The 17200-nt window shown below is 36.5% G+C and overlaps 1 protein-coding gene and 1 non-coding gene across 2 annotated transcripts; one reads left to right on the top strand and one right to left on the bottom strand.

The window, feature by feature from the left end:
* Positions 1-2389: 2389 nt before the first annotated feature.
* LOC113754645 lies at positions 2390-2496 on the bottom strand. The gene has a single exon (XR_003465323.1). It is a non-coding gene; the product is annotated as a small nucleolar RNA R71 (small nucleolar RNA).
* Positions 2497-14581: 12085 nt separating this feature from the next.
* Positions 14582-15593, top strand: LOC113751962. The gene is made up of 2 exons (XM_027296105.1): positions 14582-14588; positions 15127-15593. Exons 1-2 carry the CDS (start codon positions 14582-14584, stop codon positions 15591-15593), a joined length of 474 nt encoding a protein of 157 aa, XP_027151906.1.
* The last annotated feature ends 1607 nt before the right edge of the window (positions 15594-17200 follow it).

Genomic DNA, 17200 nt, shown 5'->3' with positions numbered 1-17200 from the left:
AGAGATTGGGTGATGAATTTAAGTGGCAACAAGAAGAATGAAGTGAAAAACGTTCAAGTGAAGAAATGCAATACAAGTCAGTTTTGACACTCTTCAGTATTTTGACCATATCTGGAGCTACACTTATCGGATTGAGGTGATACCATTTTAAAGCTAAGAAAGAGACCTACAATTCGTATGAAGACATCGAAATCCATTTCTGCCATCTTCATGGACAAAACGCTGGAATACAGAAGCTGCACCCTGTGGTCGGAAGTTAAAACAGAGGTTTGAACAGGTGACAGTATTTCGATCATATCTCACGCTACAAAGCTCCGATTTGGATGATTCTTGAAGCATTGGAAAGCTAACTCAAAGGGCTACAAATTTTGTGTTTTGCACAAAAGCTAGTTCGGCCTTTATGATAGAGAAAATCGCAGATGAAGTAAGGCCAAAGTGAATACGCGAGTACACAAAACGTGACTTGTAACCGCGTTTTGTGTAGGCGCGTTTTATAGCCGAAATTCTGCAATTTGACTCAGCCAATTCTCTTGTGTTCATACCACTTTCCAGCTATAAGATGCAAGGGAATTCGGTGCACATGCTTCAGAAGACAAAAGGGCAAGAAAAGTGGCTTATTTTCAAGTCAAAAATATTGGTTTTTGACTATGCTAACAAAGTGCAGATTTGGGAATCAAAGGTTAGAATTTGACTTGGAAAAATAGAGCCTTTGAGTAGTTTTTATGCTAAGACATTGAGAGAGGTCTGAGAGCCATTCGTAGCTTAGCTTCTTACAGAAAAACATAGTCTCTCTAGCTAGGTACTTGCAAGGGGCAATTGAGGTTTCATCTTGTAATCATCTTAGTTCAAGACAAAGGAGATTTTTGGAAGGCTTTACCATATCTTGGCTAAGACTTTCTTTACTCTGTTTGTATTTGTAATTCCTGATGATTTACATTAATGAAGTTATGAGTGTTTCATCATTCATGAGTAGCTAATTTCCTTTATCTAGGGAGTAGATGAAGCTTATGGCCAAATGATATGAAGTGATTGTGATTTATGCTTGTTATGTCTTGTATTAACTTATCTACTTGTGTATGTTGGATTACTTGTTGTTGCTTGATCACCAATGGCAGGTTTATAGTTGTTTTTACTCATTGAGAAATGGTAAAAATAATGGAATGACACAAGTAGAACTTGAGTTGTATATTCATGAGAATAGAAATACATTCAAGTGGATGAAATCTGCATTTCATGTGTAAATAAGAACAGATTTAGTATTTACCAAGAGATTAGGAAAAACTAATCTGTTTTAACCCATTATTATCATGAGAATGTGAATTTGGTATTTCTGGAAATGAATCCTTGGTTAAACAAGAGCAGTAACAAGTGTTGAATTAATTCATTTTAGATCTTTTGAGTCATAAGTGGAATCTACGTCCCTAGATCTTAATATTTAGTGAATTCTACTCCTATTGTGAAATTGCATTTATCTATTTAAGAATTTTTGTAGTTGAATTAAAATCTGAAGTTTCTGCTCAAATTAATTGTAAGTCTAAATAATAGAGTAAATTAGTATCTAATAATTGTTTTAATTGCTCCTCGTGGGATCGACCCGATACACATCTTGTACTACAATTGCGACCTGTATACTTGCAGTCCAACGGGTGTAAAATCGGAATTAAACTTGCATTGATAAAAAAAAATCCCGTCAAGTTTTTGGCGCCGTTGCCGGGGAGCGGCAATATTAGAGCCTAATCATCTTTATTAATTTAGACAGCTTTATTTTTTTTAGATTATATTTAATCTTATATTGTAATCAGTTTTTTTACCATTGAAGTTGCATAATATCCCTTATTTCTGTTTGTAGTGTATGCACCGGGAGTCTCGAGAAGTCGCACCTTTCGATCCAGAAATTGAGAGGACACTACGTAGACAAAGGAGGCACACACAACAGCAAGAGGAACAAGAGATTTGGCAACCGATAGAGGAAATTTTGATAGAACTACCATTTGAAGAAGAAATGGCTGAAAATGAAGCAAATAGGCGAGTTCTACGAGATTTTGCTCTACCAGGAACACAAGGATCTCAAACAAGCATAGTAAGGCCTACGGTAAATGCTAACAACTTTGAGATTAAGCCATCACTTATCCAAATGGTTCAACAATCTCAATTTGGAGGTAATGCTGTAGAAGATCCTAACTCACACTTAGCTACATTCTTAGAAATATGTGATACAATTAAAATGAATGGAGTTAGTGATGATGCTATAAGGTTACGGTTGTTCCCATTTTCATTGAGAGATAAGGCCAAACTTTGGCTACACTCTCATGCTCCTAATACTTTCACCGGATGGGATGATTTATCAAGAGCATTCTTAAATAAGTATTTTCCACCAGGTAAGACTGCTAAGCTAAGAATGGATATCACTAGTTTTAGCCAAATGGAAGGTGAATCATTATATGAGGCATGGGAAAGGTTTAGAGATTTGCTTCGGAAATGTCCACATCATGGACTGCCGGAGTGGTTAATCATACAAACCTTCTATAATGGTTTAGTTTTTTCTACTAAAACTATAATCGATGCAGCTGCAGGTGGAGCTTTAATGGGTAAATCACCCCAAGAAGCTCATAATTTGATAGAAGAAATGGCAGCAAATAACTACCAATGGGCCAATGAGAGAGGTAATACAAGACGTCACGCAGGTATGATAGAAATGGACACTCTCAATATGCTGAGTGCTCAAATGAATAATGTGATGAAGTTGCTAAATAGACAAGGTGGAGTTGGTCCAAGTTCATCTAATGCACATGTAGCGTGTTGTTCTATATGTGGAGGTGAACATGATAGTAATGAGTGTGTTGATTCTGAGCAGGTACAATTTGTTAATAATTACAACCGAAATGCTCCAAATAATCCCTACTCGAATACTTACAATTCGGGGTGGAGAAATCATCCAAACTTTGGATGGAAAGATCAAGGCAATCAACAAAGGCCAACCAATCCGCCGGGATTTCAACCAAGGCAACCCCAGGCTGAAACTAAACCAAGTTGGGAGATCGCGGTGGAAAAACTTGCTAAGGTGACTTCGGATAGATTCGAGCGAGTTGAGGGGCGGTTGGACCTATTAGCTGGGATGTACAGAAACTTGGAGGTTCAAATTAGTCAAATTGCCAATGTGATCAACAATAGAAACCCTGGTGAATTACCAAGTAAAACCGAAGTGAATCCGAGAGAGCATGTCAATGCAATCACTCTTAGAAGAGGTAAAACGGTTGATGGATTCGATTTTGAAAATTCAGGTGGTGAAAAAGACAAGAAGCAAGCAATTGAAGGGGAGCAAGAAAGTCAAAATGATCATGTTATCATTGATATTGATGCACTTCATCCCAAATTAAATTCTAATGTGATACCTTTTCCTCACAGGTTGAAGAAAGATGGACAGGATCGGGAGTTTGAAAAGTTCTTCAAAATGTTTAAACAATTGCACATTAACATTCCTTTCATTGATGCTATAACACAGATTCCCTCTTATGCACGTTTCTTGAAAGACATCATGTCAAAGAAGAGGAAAATTGTAGATAATGAGATGATAGCATTAACGGAAGAGTGTAGTGCATTGATTAAAAATAAACTCCCTCCTAAATTGAAAGATCCGGGAAGTTTTTCTATTCCTTGCACTATTGGTCAATTGCATTTTTCTAATGCTTTATGTGATTTAGGTGCAAGTGTGTCACTTATGCCGTTATCGGTTGCCCGGAGATTGGGACTTCAAGAGCTAAAAGCTACCAATATTACATTGCAATTGGCGGATCGGTCAATCACACGTCCCATGGGTATTTTGGAAAATGTGCTCATAAAGGTAAGACAATCTATAATACCTGTGGATTTTGTTGTCTTAGATATTGAAGAAGATGTGAGAATGCCAATTATTCTAGGACGACTGTTTTTAGCCACTGCACGAACTATAATTGATGTAGAAAAAGGTAAGCTTATATTACGGGTTAATGGTGAGGAATTGGAATTCAATTTGGATAATAAAGAAGGGAGTATAGAGCCTACTGCTCTTGTTTCTAATATGCCATATGATGAAAAGGTTAACCAAGAAAGGACCGAAGAAGTTAAATTTATAAATGTCCTTGGTACTAACTTTCATGGTGTAGGAACAAAGGAGGAGAAGATAAGGATGGAAGTTGGCTTAATAAATTCGCCATTCCATGAAGAAAATGGTGAAAAGTTGAGCCAATTCAGAAAAGACAAGCAAAATCCACTCCAAGGTGAAGTTGAGCCTCTCTATGACAAGTCTAATATTCCTCCTTGGCATTTGAGGAAATTGGACTATGAAGATCAATGCATGGTTCACCACATGGTGGATTGGCTCGGGAGTTTCGACCCATGGGGAGAAAATCGCTCCCTAATGCTCTAAAGTGATTCAACTCTTTCAGTCGAGCCAATGACTATAAACAAAAGCGCTAATTGGGAGGCAACCCAATGTTATGTTATTTGTGTTAATTTTTTGTGATTTTTAGACTTAAATAAGTGTTTTTGTTAATTTTTTGTTTTTGTGTTATAGGGTTGGCAAATGGAAGCAAGAATGACCATGTGAGGTGAAAAGGGCAAACTTTGATCAAGCAACTCAACCACTCGATTTGCGTTAAAGGTGTTTTTGATTCATTATAAAGGGGTAAAATGCATGTTTTTAATGTTTTACATTTGTTCCAGTCGTTAAAATTGGCAAACAAATTATCTATGATGCATTTTAAGTCATTGGGGTACCTTTCGTAATTTTTCAAAAGTTGAAATTCTGCTAAAAATCGAAGCAGAAAACGCGTTTTCCAATAAAACGCGACTAAACGTCGCGTTTCTCAGAATCGCGTTTTCAATTCTGCGCCTGCAGAACAGAAAACGCGCCTTTAAAACGCGACTTAAAGTCGCGTTTTGGAGGAAGTCGCGTTTTCTCGCCTGAGCAAAACTGGAAACGCGACACAGATAAACGCGACTTAAAGTCGCGTTTTCATACGTAATCGCGTTTTCAATTCTGCGAGATTTGTGCAGAAAACGCGGCTTTAAAAACGCGCGTTGAAGGCGCGTTTTTAGTCGCGTTTGTGGTTCACTTTTCTGCTTCAAAAACGCGATTTCCAGAACATTTCTTCACTTCTCCAATTTTTCCAGCCGCGTTTTTCCCTCTTTCCTTCTACCCAACTCACAAATCTTCCATTTTGTTCCATAATCTTGCTAGAAATCATCACCCCAACACCTTTTGAGCTTCATACAACCTTTTTAACCGATTAAAATCCAAGAAAAACACCTAAAATCAGGTTTTTGAGGGATTGAAGGTTAGGGTTCTTAAACTCTAATTTCTTCAATTTGAGGTCAATTGGAGGTTGTTTCATAGGGCTTTTGACATTTTTAGCATCACCAAACATCCTTCTACGTGATTGAGGTAAGTTTCTTCATCAAATCTTTTGATTTTAGAAGATCATATTTTTTATCCTGAGCTATCTGACATCTTTTAATTTCGAAAATTTGATGAGGTTCATGGCTATTTTTGATTTTATTCATGATTATTATGATTGTTTAAGCATGTTTAAATGTTTAAATGTAGCAATTTATTGGTTTTCAAGTACTTTAAAATTCACAATTGCTATATTTAGACGAAATTGGAAAATGAAGTTAGGGTGTTTCTGAGCCATTAGTGATGATTAATTATGGTTAAGGATGGTTAGTTGATGATGTTTGGGCATATGCATTGTGTATATTGAGTAATTTGGTTGATTTAGTGAGTTAATTGGTTAATTTTTGCTTAAACATGATTATAGCTAAAGGCATGTTATTATTGTTAATTCTCATTAGTTATAATCATAATTGTTGCTAATTTCACTGATTGGGTTATAATTATTGCATATCTTGTTTCAATTGGTGATTTTGAGTAATTTTTGGGCATAAATTATGGCTCTTCTTGTGTGGTCCTATACATTAGTTATTGGACGTGTTGTCACTTGAAGGGATAAATTGGAGGTTATTTGGATCATTTTAGAACATTCATTGCCAAATTGTGCATTGTGTCTAAATATATGTGGTTAATTGCAACATTTTCTTTTAGGTACTATGCCAAGGGGAAGAAGAGCGGTACTTTCATCCTCTAGTAGTGAGGAGAGAGAGGTTAATGAAGAGATGGACGTGTCTGAGGAGGAGAGTTCACCTTCTCCGCCACCGGTTAGTCGACAGCCTGGTGAGGGCAGCTCTCGTGGAGCGGGAAGATCTGTGTTTGACAGTGCAAGGTTCACTAATCGAAGGAATCAAGAATGGCATGAGGAGCATGCTAACTTGGAGTTTTTGTTTGAGATGCACGTCAGTCCACCAGTTGAGATGATGTACAACATCTCGGAGGCTTTTGCTCAGCTTGGATGGGCTCCGATTCTCACCTTACCAAACCATTACTACCCCGATTTGGTGCGCGAGTTTTACGCCAACATTGAGAGAAAGGCGCACCACAGTGGAGAAATGGTTGAGTCCTGGGTGCGTGGAAGACGAATCGTCTTGTCACGTCAAGATTTGGCCGCTATTTTGGGGTGTATGGATGATGGACGTCCAGTAGATTTGAAGATGGAGTTTGTTCCCCCGAATAGGAGGTGGGATCCATCATTGGCCATGGCCAGATTTGGTCTCGAGTACCAGCCTTTTCGCTCTACAAGGAAGGAGACCATTTTGGCGAATGTCTTCGAACCTCGTCATCGGCTTATCATTTACATGATGGCTCACAATGTCATCCCAAAGAAGACGGGGCACACGGAGGTTCGCAAGAGCGATATTTACTTCCTTGATTACATGTTCCACAACCGAACTTCCCCGTATGCTCGAATTTCATTGCCGAACATCATCATCAGCCACATTAGGTCTACGGCGAGGCGTAAGACAATTTCTTTCAAACTTTCATTTCCTCGTCTACTGACTTTAATCTTCCCCCGTTTTGAAGTTCCCTTGGAAGGCATGCGGCGGGAGTATGTTCCACCACGTGCTGAGATGACTATCACTACTCTTCGCCGCCTTGGTATTGGCACGGGAGACATTCCACGCCCTGTTCAGGAGCGGAGACAAAAGGCTAGACATGGTCGCGATGGAGCTGGACCATCTACTGCAGCACCACCTCCTCCTCCGCCACAGACCAACTGGCAGCGGCTTTTCGGTCGCTTGGACGACATCGACCATCATTTAGCCAGAATGGATACTCGCCTGGACCGAATTGAAGATCATTTAGGCACACGCCCACCTCCCATCGATGATGATGAAGATGACGATGAAGAGGATGATTGAGGCTGCCCTTTGGCTGGCTTTTCTTTTGTTTGCTTGTTATTTTTTATCTTTTGTTTGAAAAATGTTAACTTACATTCCTTATTTTGAATATTGGAACTTGTGGCAGTAACTAGTAGATCGTTGACTGTGGATGGTTGAGCGGTCGATGACTCATGATTCAAGGCTTCACTGGACTGCAGTCATCTCACTTGGGGAGTCACTTGTTCCTTTCTTTTGTTTCTTTTCTTTTCTTTCCCTACACATTGAGGACAATGTGTATTCTAAGTGTGGGGGAAGAAATGTGTGGTACTTGTGATTTTAGTTGTGTTTGATATAATTCTTGTGCTTAAATGGTGTTTCTTGTGGTTGCTGGCAGGGAGATTTAGTCCACTTTTAAGGGGAGACTTGTGTTTGATATAATTCTTGTGCTTAAATGGTGTTTCTTGTGGTTGCTGGCAGGGAGATTTAGTCCACTTTTAAGGGGAGACTCTGTCAAAATTTTTCCAAAACCTTATACATATATATGTTATTAACTATAATAAATAAATAAAATTTTGTCACTTATCCTTTTGAAATAAAAATATGTGGTTTTGATACTTCTTTTCTCATGAAATTTGGAAATGATTTTTATGTGATTATAATTTTTTCATCTATAGGAAAGTATATCTAGTAAAGTGGAGAAAATTATGCCTACATTTTGTATATTTGATGAAAATTCTTCTTTTTATCTAATTTTATAAGATAAAAAATTAATATGGTTAATAAGTGTCATACTCTTCTCATGATTACTCTTAGAGGGAATTTTATTATATATATATATTAAAAAAAAAAACAAGAAAAAAAAATGGTTATTCTACTCCAATGATTCTCGTACTGAGTAACCGGGGGTTGGCATCTACAAATGTCGACATTTGCATAAAAAGGTACTTGAATTAAGAGTATGCAAAGCAACTTGAGTATGTGAAATGTTGAGTAACCGGGGATCTGCATCTAAAAATGTTGATCTTCGCGTCAAAAGGCATTTTTCACAACTTAAGTAATATTTAACCCTTAAAATATATAAATAAATAAATAAATAAAAAAATAAATAAAAAGTAAATTAAATCCCTCTTTAAGAAAAATAAGAAGTTGATCATGAGATTAGTTAGCATCTTTATTGACTATAGGAGTTGCTTGCTTACGAAATTGGATAAAAATAAGAAGTTGAGTTGGATTGGTAAAATTATGGTATACTTGGCTCTTCTTTGCTTGATATTATGAGTACTTGAACTTAATGGAAAGATCACATAAGGGTTATTTACCTTGATTCAAGGAAATGGAGTTGAAATACTACATATGTTTATTTTCAATTTTTGGATCATTGATGGTTGGAATTTTATATTGCTTGAGGACAAGCAATGATTCAAGTGTGGGGGTATTTGATAAGAGTTTATTTTACGTATTTTTAAGTGCATTTTATTAGTTAATTTTGAGTTGATTATTTAGTTTTATAATTAAAATAAAGAGGTTTTTGGTAAAATTATATATTTTGGTAAAAGTGGATAATATTGCATTTCTATTGATTTTAATGGCAAAAACTTCATTTTTATGCAGGAATGATGATTCAATCACCAAAGGATGTCAAATGAGGTAAAAATAGAGATTGGGTGATGAATTTAAGTGGCAACAAGAAGAATGAAGTGAAAAACGTTCAAGTGAAGAAATGCAATACAAGTCAGTTTTGACACTCTTCAGTATTTTGACCATATCTGGAGCTACACTTATCGGATTGAGGTGATCTTTATACCATTTTAAAGCTAAGAAAGAGACCTACAATTCGTATGAAGACATCGAAATCCATTTCTGCCATATTCATGGACAAAACGCTGGAATACAGAAGCTTCACCCTGTGGTCGGAAGTTAAAACAGAGGTTTGAACAGGTGACAGTATTTCGATCATATCTCAGGCTACAAAGCTCCGATTTGGATGATTCTTGAAGCATTGGAAAGCTAACTCAAAGGGCTACAACTTTTGTGTTTTGCACAAAAGCTAGTTCGGCCTTTATGATAGAGAAAATCGCAGATGAAATAAGGCCAAAGTGAATACGCGAGTACACAAAACGTGACTTGTAACCGCGTTTTGTGTAGGCGCGTTTTATAGCCGAAATTCTGCAATTTGACTCAGCCAATTCTCTTGTGTTCATACCACTTTCCAGCTATAAGATGCAAGGGAATTCGGTGCACATGCTTCAGAAGACAAAAGGGCAAGAAAAGTGGCTTATTTTCAAGTCAAAAATATTGGTTTTTGACTATGCTAACAAAGTGCAGATTTGGGAATCAAAGGTTAGAATTTGACTTGGAAAAATAGAGCCTTTGAGTAGTTTTTATGCTAAGACATTGAGAGAGGTCTGAGAGCCATTCGTAGCTTAGCTTCTTACAGAAAAACATAGTCTCTCTAGCTAGGTACTTGCAAGGGGCAATTGAGGTTTCATCTTGTAATCATCTTAGTTCAAGACAAAGGAGATTTTTGGAAGGCTTTACCATATCTTGGCTAAGACTTTCTTTACTCTGTTTGTATTTGTAATTCCTGATGATTTACATTAATGAAGTTATGAGTGTTTCATCATTCATGAGTAGCTAATTTCCTTTATCTAGGGAGTAGATGAAGCTTATGGCCAAATGATATGAAGTGATTGTGATTTATGCTTGTTATGTCTTGTATTAACTTATCTACTTGTGTATGTTGGATTACTTGTTGTTGCTTGATCACCAATGGCAGGTTTATAGTTGTTTTTACTCATTGAGAAATGGTAAAAATAATGGAATGACACAAGTAGAACTTGAGTTGTATATTCATGAGAATAGAAATACATTCAAGTGGATGAAATCTGCATTTCATGTGTAAATAAGAACAGATTTAGTATTTACCAAGAGATTAGGAAAAACTAATCTGTTTTAACCCATTATTATCATGAGAATGTGAATTTGGTATTTCTGGAAATGAATCCTTGGTTAAACAAGAGCAGTAACAAGTGTTGAATTAATTCATTTTAGATCTTTTGAGTCATAAGTGGAATCTACGTCCCTAGATCTTAATATTTAGTGAATTCTACTCCTATTGTGAAATTGCATTTATCTATTTAAGAATTTTTGTAGTTGAATTAAAATCTGAAGTTTCTGCTCAAATTAATTGTAAGTCTAAATAATAGAGTAAATTAGTATCTAATAATTGTTTTAATTGCTCCTCGTGGGATCGACCCGATACACATCTTGTACTACAATTGCGACCTGTATACTTGCAGTCCAACGGGTGTAAAATCGGAATTAAACTTGCATTGATAAAAAAAAATCCCGTCAATCAATAGTAGATTAAGAAAGGTTAATCGAGGAATTATACTAGACTCCTGTGAGGACTCGCAAAATTTATTATTTTAAATTCCTATTTCGAGTTTATTTGAATATTTAATTGCCCATTTATTCCGAATATTATTTTCTAACCTCTTTAGACCTAATTACATGGGTCTATAGTTTCGTTATATTTTTAAAGTGACTTGTGTCAAAATTTAATTTTTGAAAGCTCGTTAAGTGAAAATAGTGATTACGCGATTGGGGATTTTATCTGATTTGGAGATACCATAAGTTGGGAAAATTGGAGACTTGTATAATGGTCCTAAAATAGGTATTTCTATGCTTAAGTATTCAAGTAATAGTTATTAGTACGATCATTATAAGAATTTCTTGGAGGTTTCACTCTATCGCGCTTGAATCGGAAATACGCGTTCCACACGCGTGATTTAATTGAGGGACTTTAGACCCTTATTTTGGGACAATTAAGAGTGAATAATATTAATATAAATACAAGTGCATTAGAGGTTTAGTGCACTAGCGAAACAAATGCAAGAGGAATCGAGCACAAAACGCGCGCGTGCAAGGAGAGTTGACTTTTGGAGCATTTTGGGCCACACATTCTTAAGCTTCGCATGGGTGCATCACACTAGATCAAAACCCTTCAATTCATCATCTAAAGTGCCGTGTAACTCCTTCTTTTTCTCCTAAGAACAGTCGGCCAAGGGAAGGAAAGGAACCAAACTTGCTCCATCACTTTCTACACCAAATTCTTGCACCAAATCAAACCAAAATTGAACCACACTTAGCCTAATACTTGGAGATTGTATCTAGCTAAAAAGGGGGAGCTTTTCACGGTTCATTTTGAAGCTAGGAGGGGCCAAAAATTCTGTCTTGTTCGCTAATACGAGTAAGTAATGATCAACTCTCAAATTCTTAGCCTATGGAAGTTGATTTACACTTTTGAGCCTAGTTATTCATGTGGGTGGCTTGTTATTGTTGGAAAATTTTGAAGGTGGGCTCTATGAACTTCCACTCTTGGGTTGATGGCTGATGTGATGATTGATGATGGATTTAATGTTTGTTTAGTGCTCAAATTGGTAGATTAATGGTGCATAGCTAGTATAAACCTCAAGGAATGCATGGCTGAAAAATTTTCAATTCTGCCCCTGCTTTGATTGTGCACGTTTTTGCCAAATTCTGAGGGTTTGATGGTTGTATATGATGTTTATATGTTTTATAGATGGTGTATAAAGTTTCATCGAAAAATATTGAGGTTTTGTTGGTCAAATGGATTAATCTTGCAAAGCTAGTAAACCTGGAAAATTTTTCCCGTAATGCTCAGACAGTCTATTTGTTTCGTCCATAACTCTGTGCTCCGATGTCAAAATCAAGTTCTGTCAATGGCATTTGAAAGTAGACATTCCCAGATTTTCAATGGTATAAAATTCAAACCCTAGTTCTACCCGAGTAGCCCGTACCAACCGTTTTAAGATGACTGTCCTGTTTCTCTGTTTTCCTGGAACGAAGTACAGAGGCTGCAAATTAAGGCTCGAATTTGAGCTAGTTGGGTCCTGAATTTTAAAATGATTTATTCTGTGAAATTATAGTTTTATGAATTTATTTTCCAACGCCACCAACCATGCTTAATTCCAAGTTGAATTGAGTGTTTTGTGATCAAAATACGAAACCTGCTCTGTTCTTGAAAACCCTAAATTTTGGGCAAAATTGATGCTAGACTTGGTGTGGACTTGCCAATTGAATTTCTTGGAGTTAAAACACTTACCAAATATACGATGAGTGTTCCTCAGGTTTTTCCTACACAAATGAACCATGTTTGAGGGATTTTCCTTGACCAAATGTTTGGAATGGAAAACCAAAAAGCTCAAGGCAGTTCTGCCTTAGGATTTTCGAAATTTTGGTTGTTTGGTTGACTACCTTCCCGAAGGTATTTTTCCATGAAATTTGATAGAGGGATACCCTTTATATAGGAGTATTATACTGCCAAATTTTGTACCAATCCAAATCTATTTCGCTGCTCGACTAAATTACCAAAGTTCAAGACTTGATATTGGAAAACCCTTGTTTAACAAGGAAATTTGGGTAACTTTGAGCTACCATATCTTAGTGCTCGCAACTCCATTTCTTATTCCGCTTGTTTTTCTGTAAACTTGGATTACAACACAAATAGAGTTTCAAATTTCAAAGGCTAGTTCCAATCAAGTGAATTTTGCCGAATTTTCAAAATTGGTCAAAAACCAACTTAAATCTGCCTTATGAACCAAAATAGCAAGTTTGAGCTCATTTTTGAATGTTTTCCATTTGGAATATTAGAAAAGTGTATTCTAAGAACTTTTAGTACTTTCAAAGAGGTTTCCAACGGCACCAAGTTTTCCAATTTCTGACATGTAAAATGGGAGATACGATTTTTCAAAGTATCGTATCAAACCTCAAAGTATCGTATCAAACCTGAATTTTTTCCAAATTTCAAGGGAGGGGAGTTTTCAAGTACTCTTTATTCCTTCAATATTTTTTGAACGTTTTATACTTGATTTTCCAAAATGAAAACTCGATTACCCGTGTACTTTAAGAAACTCCATTTAAACCCCGATTTACGAGTAATTGAGGTTTGTTTTCATGAAATTTCCTTAGATTGAACTAGTGTACAATCTTCCTTGATAATTGGGATATATGAGTGATACTTCACTATTATTTGCTCAGGCGCGCACGAGGACCCTCAAGAGGATCCCACGGTGAACGCTTAAATTTCGGTTGAAACTACTTACTACTTGGTGAGTGTCAAGTGCATGTTTACTTGAATTCCTATGAACTTGATACATGCTTGTCTTTCTTAATCTACCTGGTTTTGATAAAATGGAGTCGAGTGTGTACTTTATCGCACTCGTACTCATTTGAAATAATTGATTCATGCTTGGCCTGGTTTGCTAGACTTACATACCCTGAATTACATGCTTGGACCTGTCAAATACTTGTATACATGACCTGGTATGCTATGAGTGCATACGTCGTTGGAGTGAATCTCCTCGACATTTACATGTACATGGGGGACGCCCAAACTCATAGGCCGACCTTGGAACTCAAACCGGCATGCGCTTGGTCGGGAACCTCGGTGAGCCAAGAGATTCACATGATAAGCTTGATCTATTGAGAGATTTTGCTTGGCATACTCGTGGAGTATCGCCTTATAAATGTCGTGCGGGCCCGGAGCGGTGTACGGTGGACGGATGGGAAGTTAGTGGAGTTCTATAGATTGGAAATACCGATCCGGTTGACGGAGTGTCACCGCGGGGAGGTATACGAATGTCATCGACACAGCAAGTGGAACTTAGCTCCTGAGAGCTACTATATCCTTGAATTGTTTCTGTTTACTTTCACTGGCTTTATTAATTACTTGTAATTATCTCTTAAACTGTTATTTGGGATTGTTATCTGGACTACGTGCTTGCATGTGTGTTCTTGGCCTCACGAGCATTTTGCTCACCCTGTAGATTTGTTTTTCTTAACAGGACTTGGGCTTGGAAGGAGATTAGGAGGAGATTTCCTTTTGTGTACTCTGGTAATAGGATTCCAATACTTTTGACTAGACTTTTGGCTATTGTATATTTTGGGCTGTATTATGGAAAAACCGATGTAAGGATTGAGTAATTGTGAAATATTGTTAAGCTTGAACGCTTCCGCACTATTTGTATTTATATTATCTAGTTGTTGACATCTAGCACCGCTATAAGCTTGAACAGAAATTGCTTGAATCCTGGCGAGAGTTGGGCAGGCGTTCCGCGGATACCCTTTGGTTCGCCTTAGGGAGAAGTGGGGGCGTCACACAACCATCTAGTCTTCTTCATCGCGTATATAAATCTAAATATTTTCCCAATACTGATTTCTTCCAAACTCAAGAAGGATCACGGCCTTCCTGGTCTTGGCGCGAACTATGTGAGGTCAAGAAGTATATAGAAGCAAGAAGCAGATGGCAAGTTGGTTCTGGCCAGTCTATCAAAATCTGGAAAGATAGGTGGCTTCCACGGCCATTTATTTTTAAAATCGTGTCGCGGTCTACTACTTTGCCGGAGAATTCCACAGTTGATTGCCTAATAGATTACAAGCGAAAGACTTGGCGAGTTGACTTATTGCAAGAAATTTTTTGGCCTGAGAAGATTGAATTAATTCAAAGCATTCCAATTGGAGACACTCATAATAGGGATAAGCTAATCTGGCACTTTTTAAAGAATGGATATTTTACTGTGAAGAGTGCGTATCACTTGATCAAGCAGCGATCTTCTAATTAGGAGAATTTGCCATCAAGTAGTGGTACTCTAAAGCAAAATGTTTGGTCTCGGTTTTGGCACTTGAATCTTCCTGAGAAAATTAAAATTTTCTTATGGAGGGCATGTAAAGATAAACTGCCAACCAGCACAAAACTCAATACTAAAGGGCTCCATTTAGATACCTCTTGCCCTTTATGTCTCACTCCAGTTGATGATATTGATCATACCTTCTTAACTTGTCGTGTAGATGTGCAATCATGGGCGCTTAGTTTCTTAAGCCAGAAGGGTCAATTGCAATTGGCTGATCATATAACATCCTGGCTTCCCAACCAGCTTTTGCGACTATCAAGCAAAGAGATGGAATTGGTGGGTGTTATTCTTTGGAATTTATGGAATAATCGGAATGGAGCAATCTTTGATGGGCCCTACAGAGATCTTCTTAACTTGATCTCCCTGTCCATAGCATTCCTGAATCAATTCCATGAAGCAAATTCCAAAGATAAGTGCAATACGCCTATCTCTCTTCAATCAAGGTTATCAATAGGTCATTGGATACGACCCAATGCAGGTTTTGTTATGGCAAACTTTGATGGAGCTGTGTTTATGGATGATAAATCATCAGGGGTTGGTGTTATTATCCGAGATGATAAAGGAAGTTTTATTGCTGGCCTCTCCAAGAAAATTCCTGGGATATTTGGAACTAGAAATGGTTGAATCATATGCGGCCAAACATGCTACTCAATTACTACAATCTTTGGGTTTCAATAAGATTGTTTTGGAAGGAGATTCACAAAAAGTCATCAAAATGCTAGACCGTTTGGAATCTGACGATTCATCATGTGGCTTGTTGATTGATGATACCATTGTCTTATGTCAAGATTTCATGTGTTGGGAAGTTTCATGGATTTCTAGGTCGTTTAATGTTCCTACTCATAACCTTGCTAAGTATGCTGTTAATCTTTCAGATTCTTGTATATGGAGAAACTCTCCTCCATCTTTTATTTGTTATTCTATTTTATTATAAAAAAAAAGATGTTTCATTTTTCGGATAAGATTTGATTTGTTTCAATTTGATTAGTATTTGATTTCGCTAAGTAGTAGTAGTTGACTAGTAGTAGGAAGGAAAACAGAGAAGCATTTGTCGTTTCTTCTATTATTTTTTTCTCTAGCCGAGAGACCAGTAGTACGTTTTCCTTTACTTCTTAGCTAGAAACAACATAAACGTCTTGCTCTTCTTTTTCCTTTGATAATTTTATTTTATTTTTTATAGAGAATGGTCTCGGCAATTGATCCGATTATTTTGGACGTGGCTTTTTCCTTGGAGATGAACTGAAAGTGTCATTTTAGTCACGAAACAACGGAGGATTCCGTTAATCTAAAATTATGAGATCGAATTAATTAGATTTATTTCTTTTAGTTTACTGGTATTCATATGTTCTCTGATTTAATTTCTTATGGTTATTATTTTATTTGAATATCAAGGGCGCCCGATATTTAATTCAATCTAATAACCTAAAACCAGTTAGAGCAGTTAAATCCATAATTATTTAATTATTTTAAATTAGTGGTAACTAACATGATTTGATTTATGTCAGGGGGACATATGGACTAATGTAAAATAACTCTCGTAACGTGTTATTTGGTTAGAACATGACTTCTCTAATTCTTAAGGAAATTGAAAAATTGAACTCTAAGGTCGTATTTAGGATTTTTTTTCTTAATTAGGATAGTGATTAATGGTCGTACCTTGATCACAAATACAATAAGGAGAAGTTGATTCTCATCACGTGTTTGGTAGTTATAACTTGTTTATTAGTAAATAAATGAAATTATTATTGCATCAATGACCAATTGAGTGAACCATCTCCGAAGAAAAATTGAACTCTAAGGTCGTATTTAGGATTTTTTTCTTAATTAGGATAGTGATTAATGGTCGTACCTTGATCACAAATACAATAAGGAGAAGTTGATTCTCATCACGTGTTTGGTAGTTATAACTTGTTTATTAGTAAATAAATGAAATTATTATTGCATCAATGACCAATTGAGTGAACCATCTCCGAAATTATTTCTTGGCTAGAGTTTGTCTGTTATTACTTTAATTTTAATAAATTTTCATTTAGTTTTTATTTATTTACTTTATCTGAGTTATTTAACTATTCCCAATTTTATAAAAATTCTCCTCACTCTGTACTCTAGAAAAACCAAATTATCTCCAGTCCCTATGAATTCGACCTTACTCACTATTATATACAAAATTTATATTTTATTTGAGTAGATATTTATTATTGTACAAACTCAACACCTATCAATTTTCGACG

Source organism: Coffea eugenioides, chromosome 11 (genome assembly GCF_003713205.1).
Source record: "Coffea eugenioides isolate CCC68of chromosome 11, Ceug_1.0, whole genome shotgun sequence".
NCBI classification, from domain to species: Eukaryota; Viridiplantae; Streptophyta; class Magnoliopsida; order Gentianales; family Rubiaceae; genus Coffea; species Coffea eugenioides.
The sequence above is the reverse complement of the archived record's forward strand: the minus strand, read 5'-3'. Positions and strand labels throughout refer to the sequence as shown.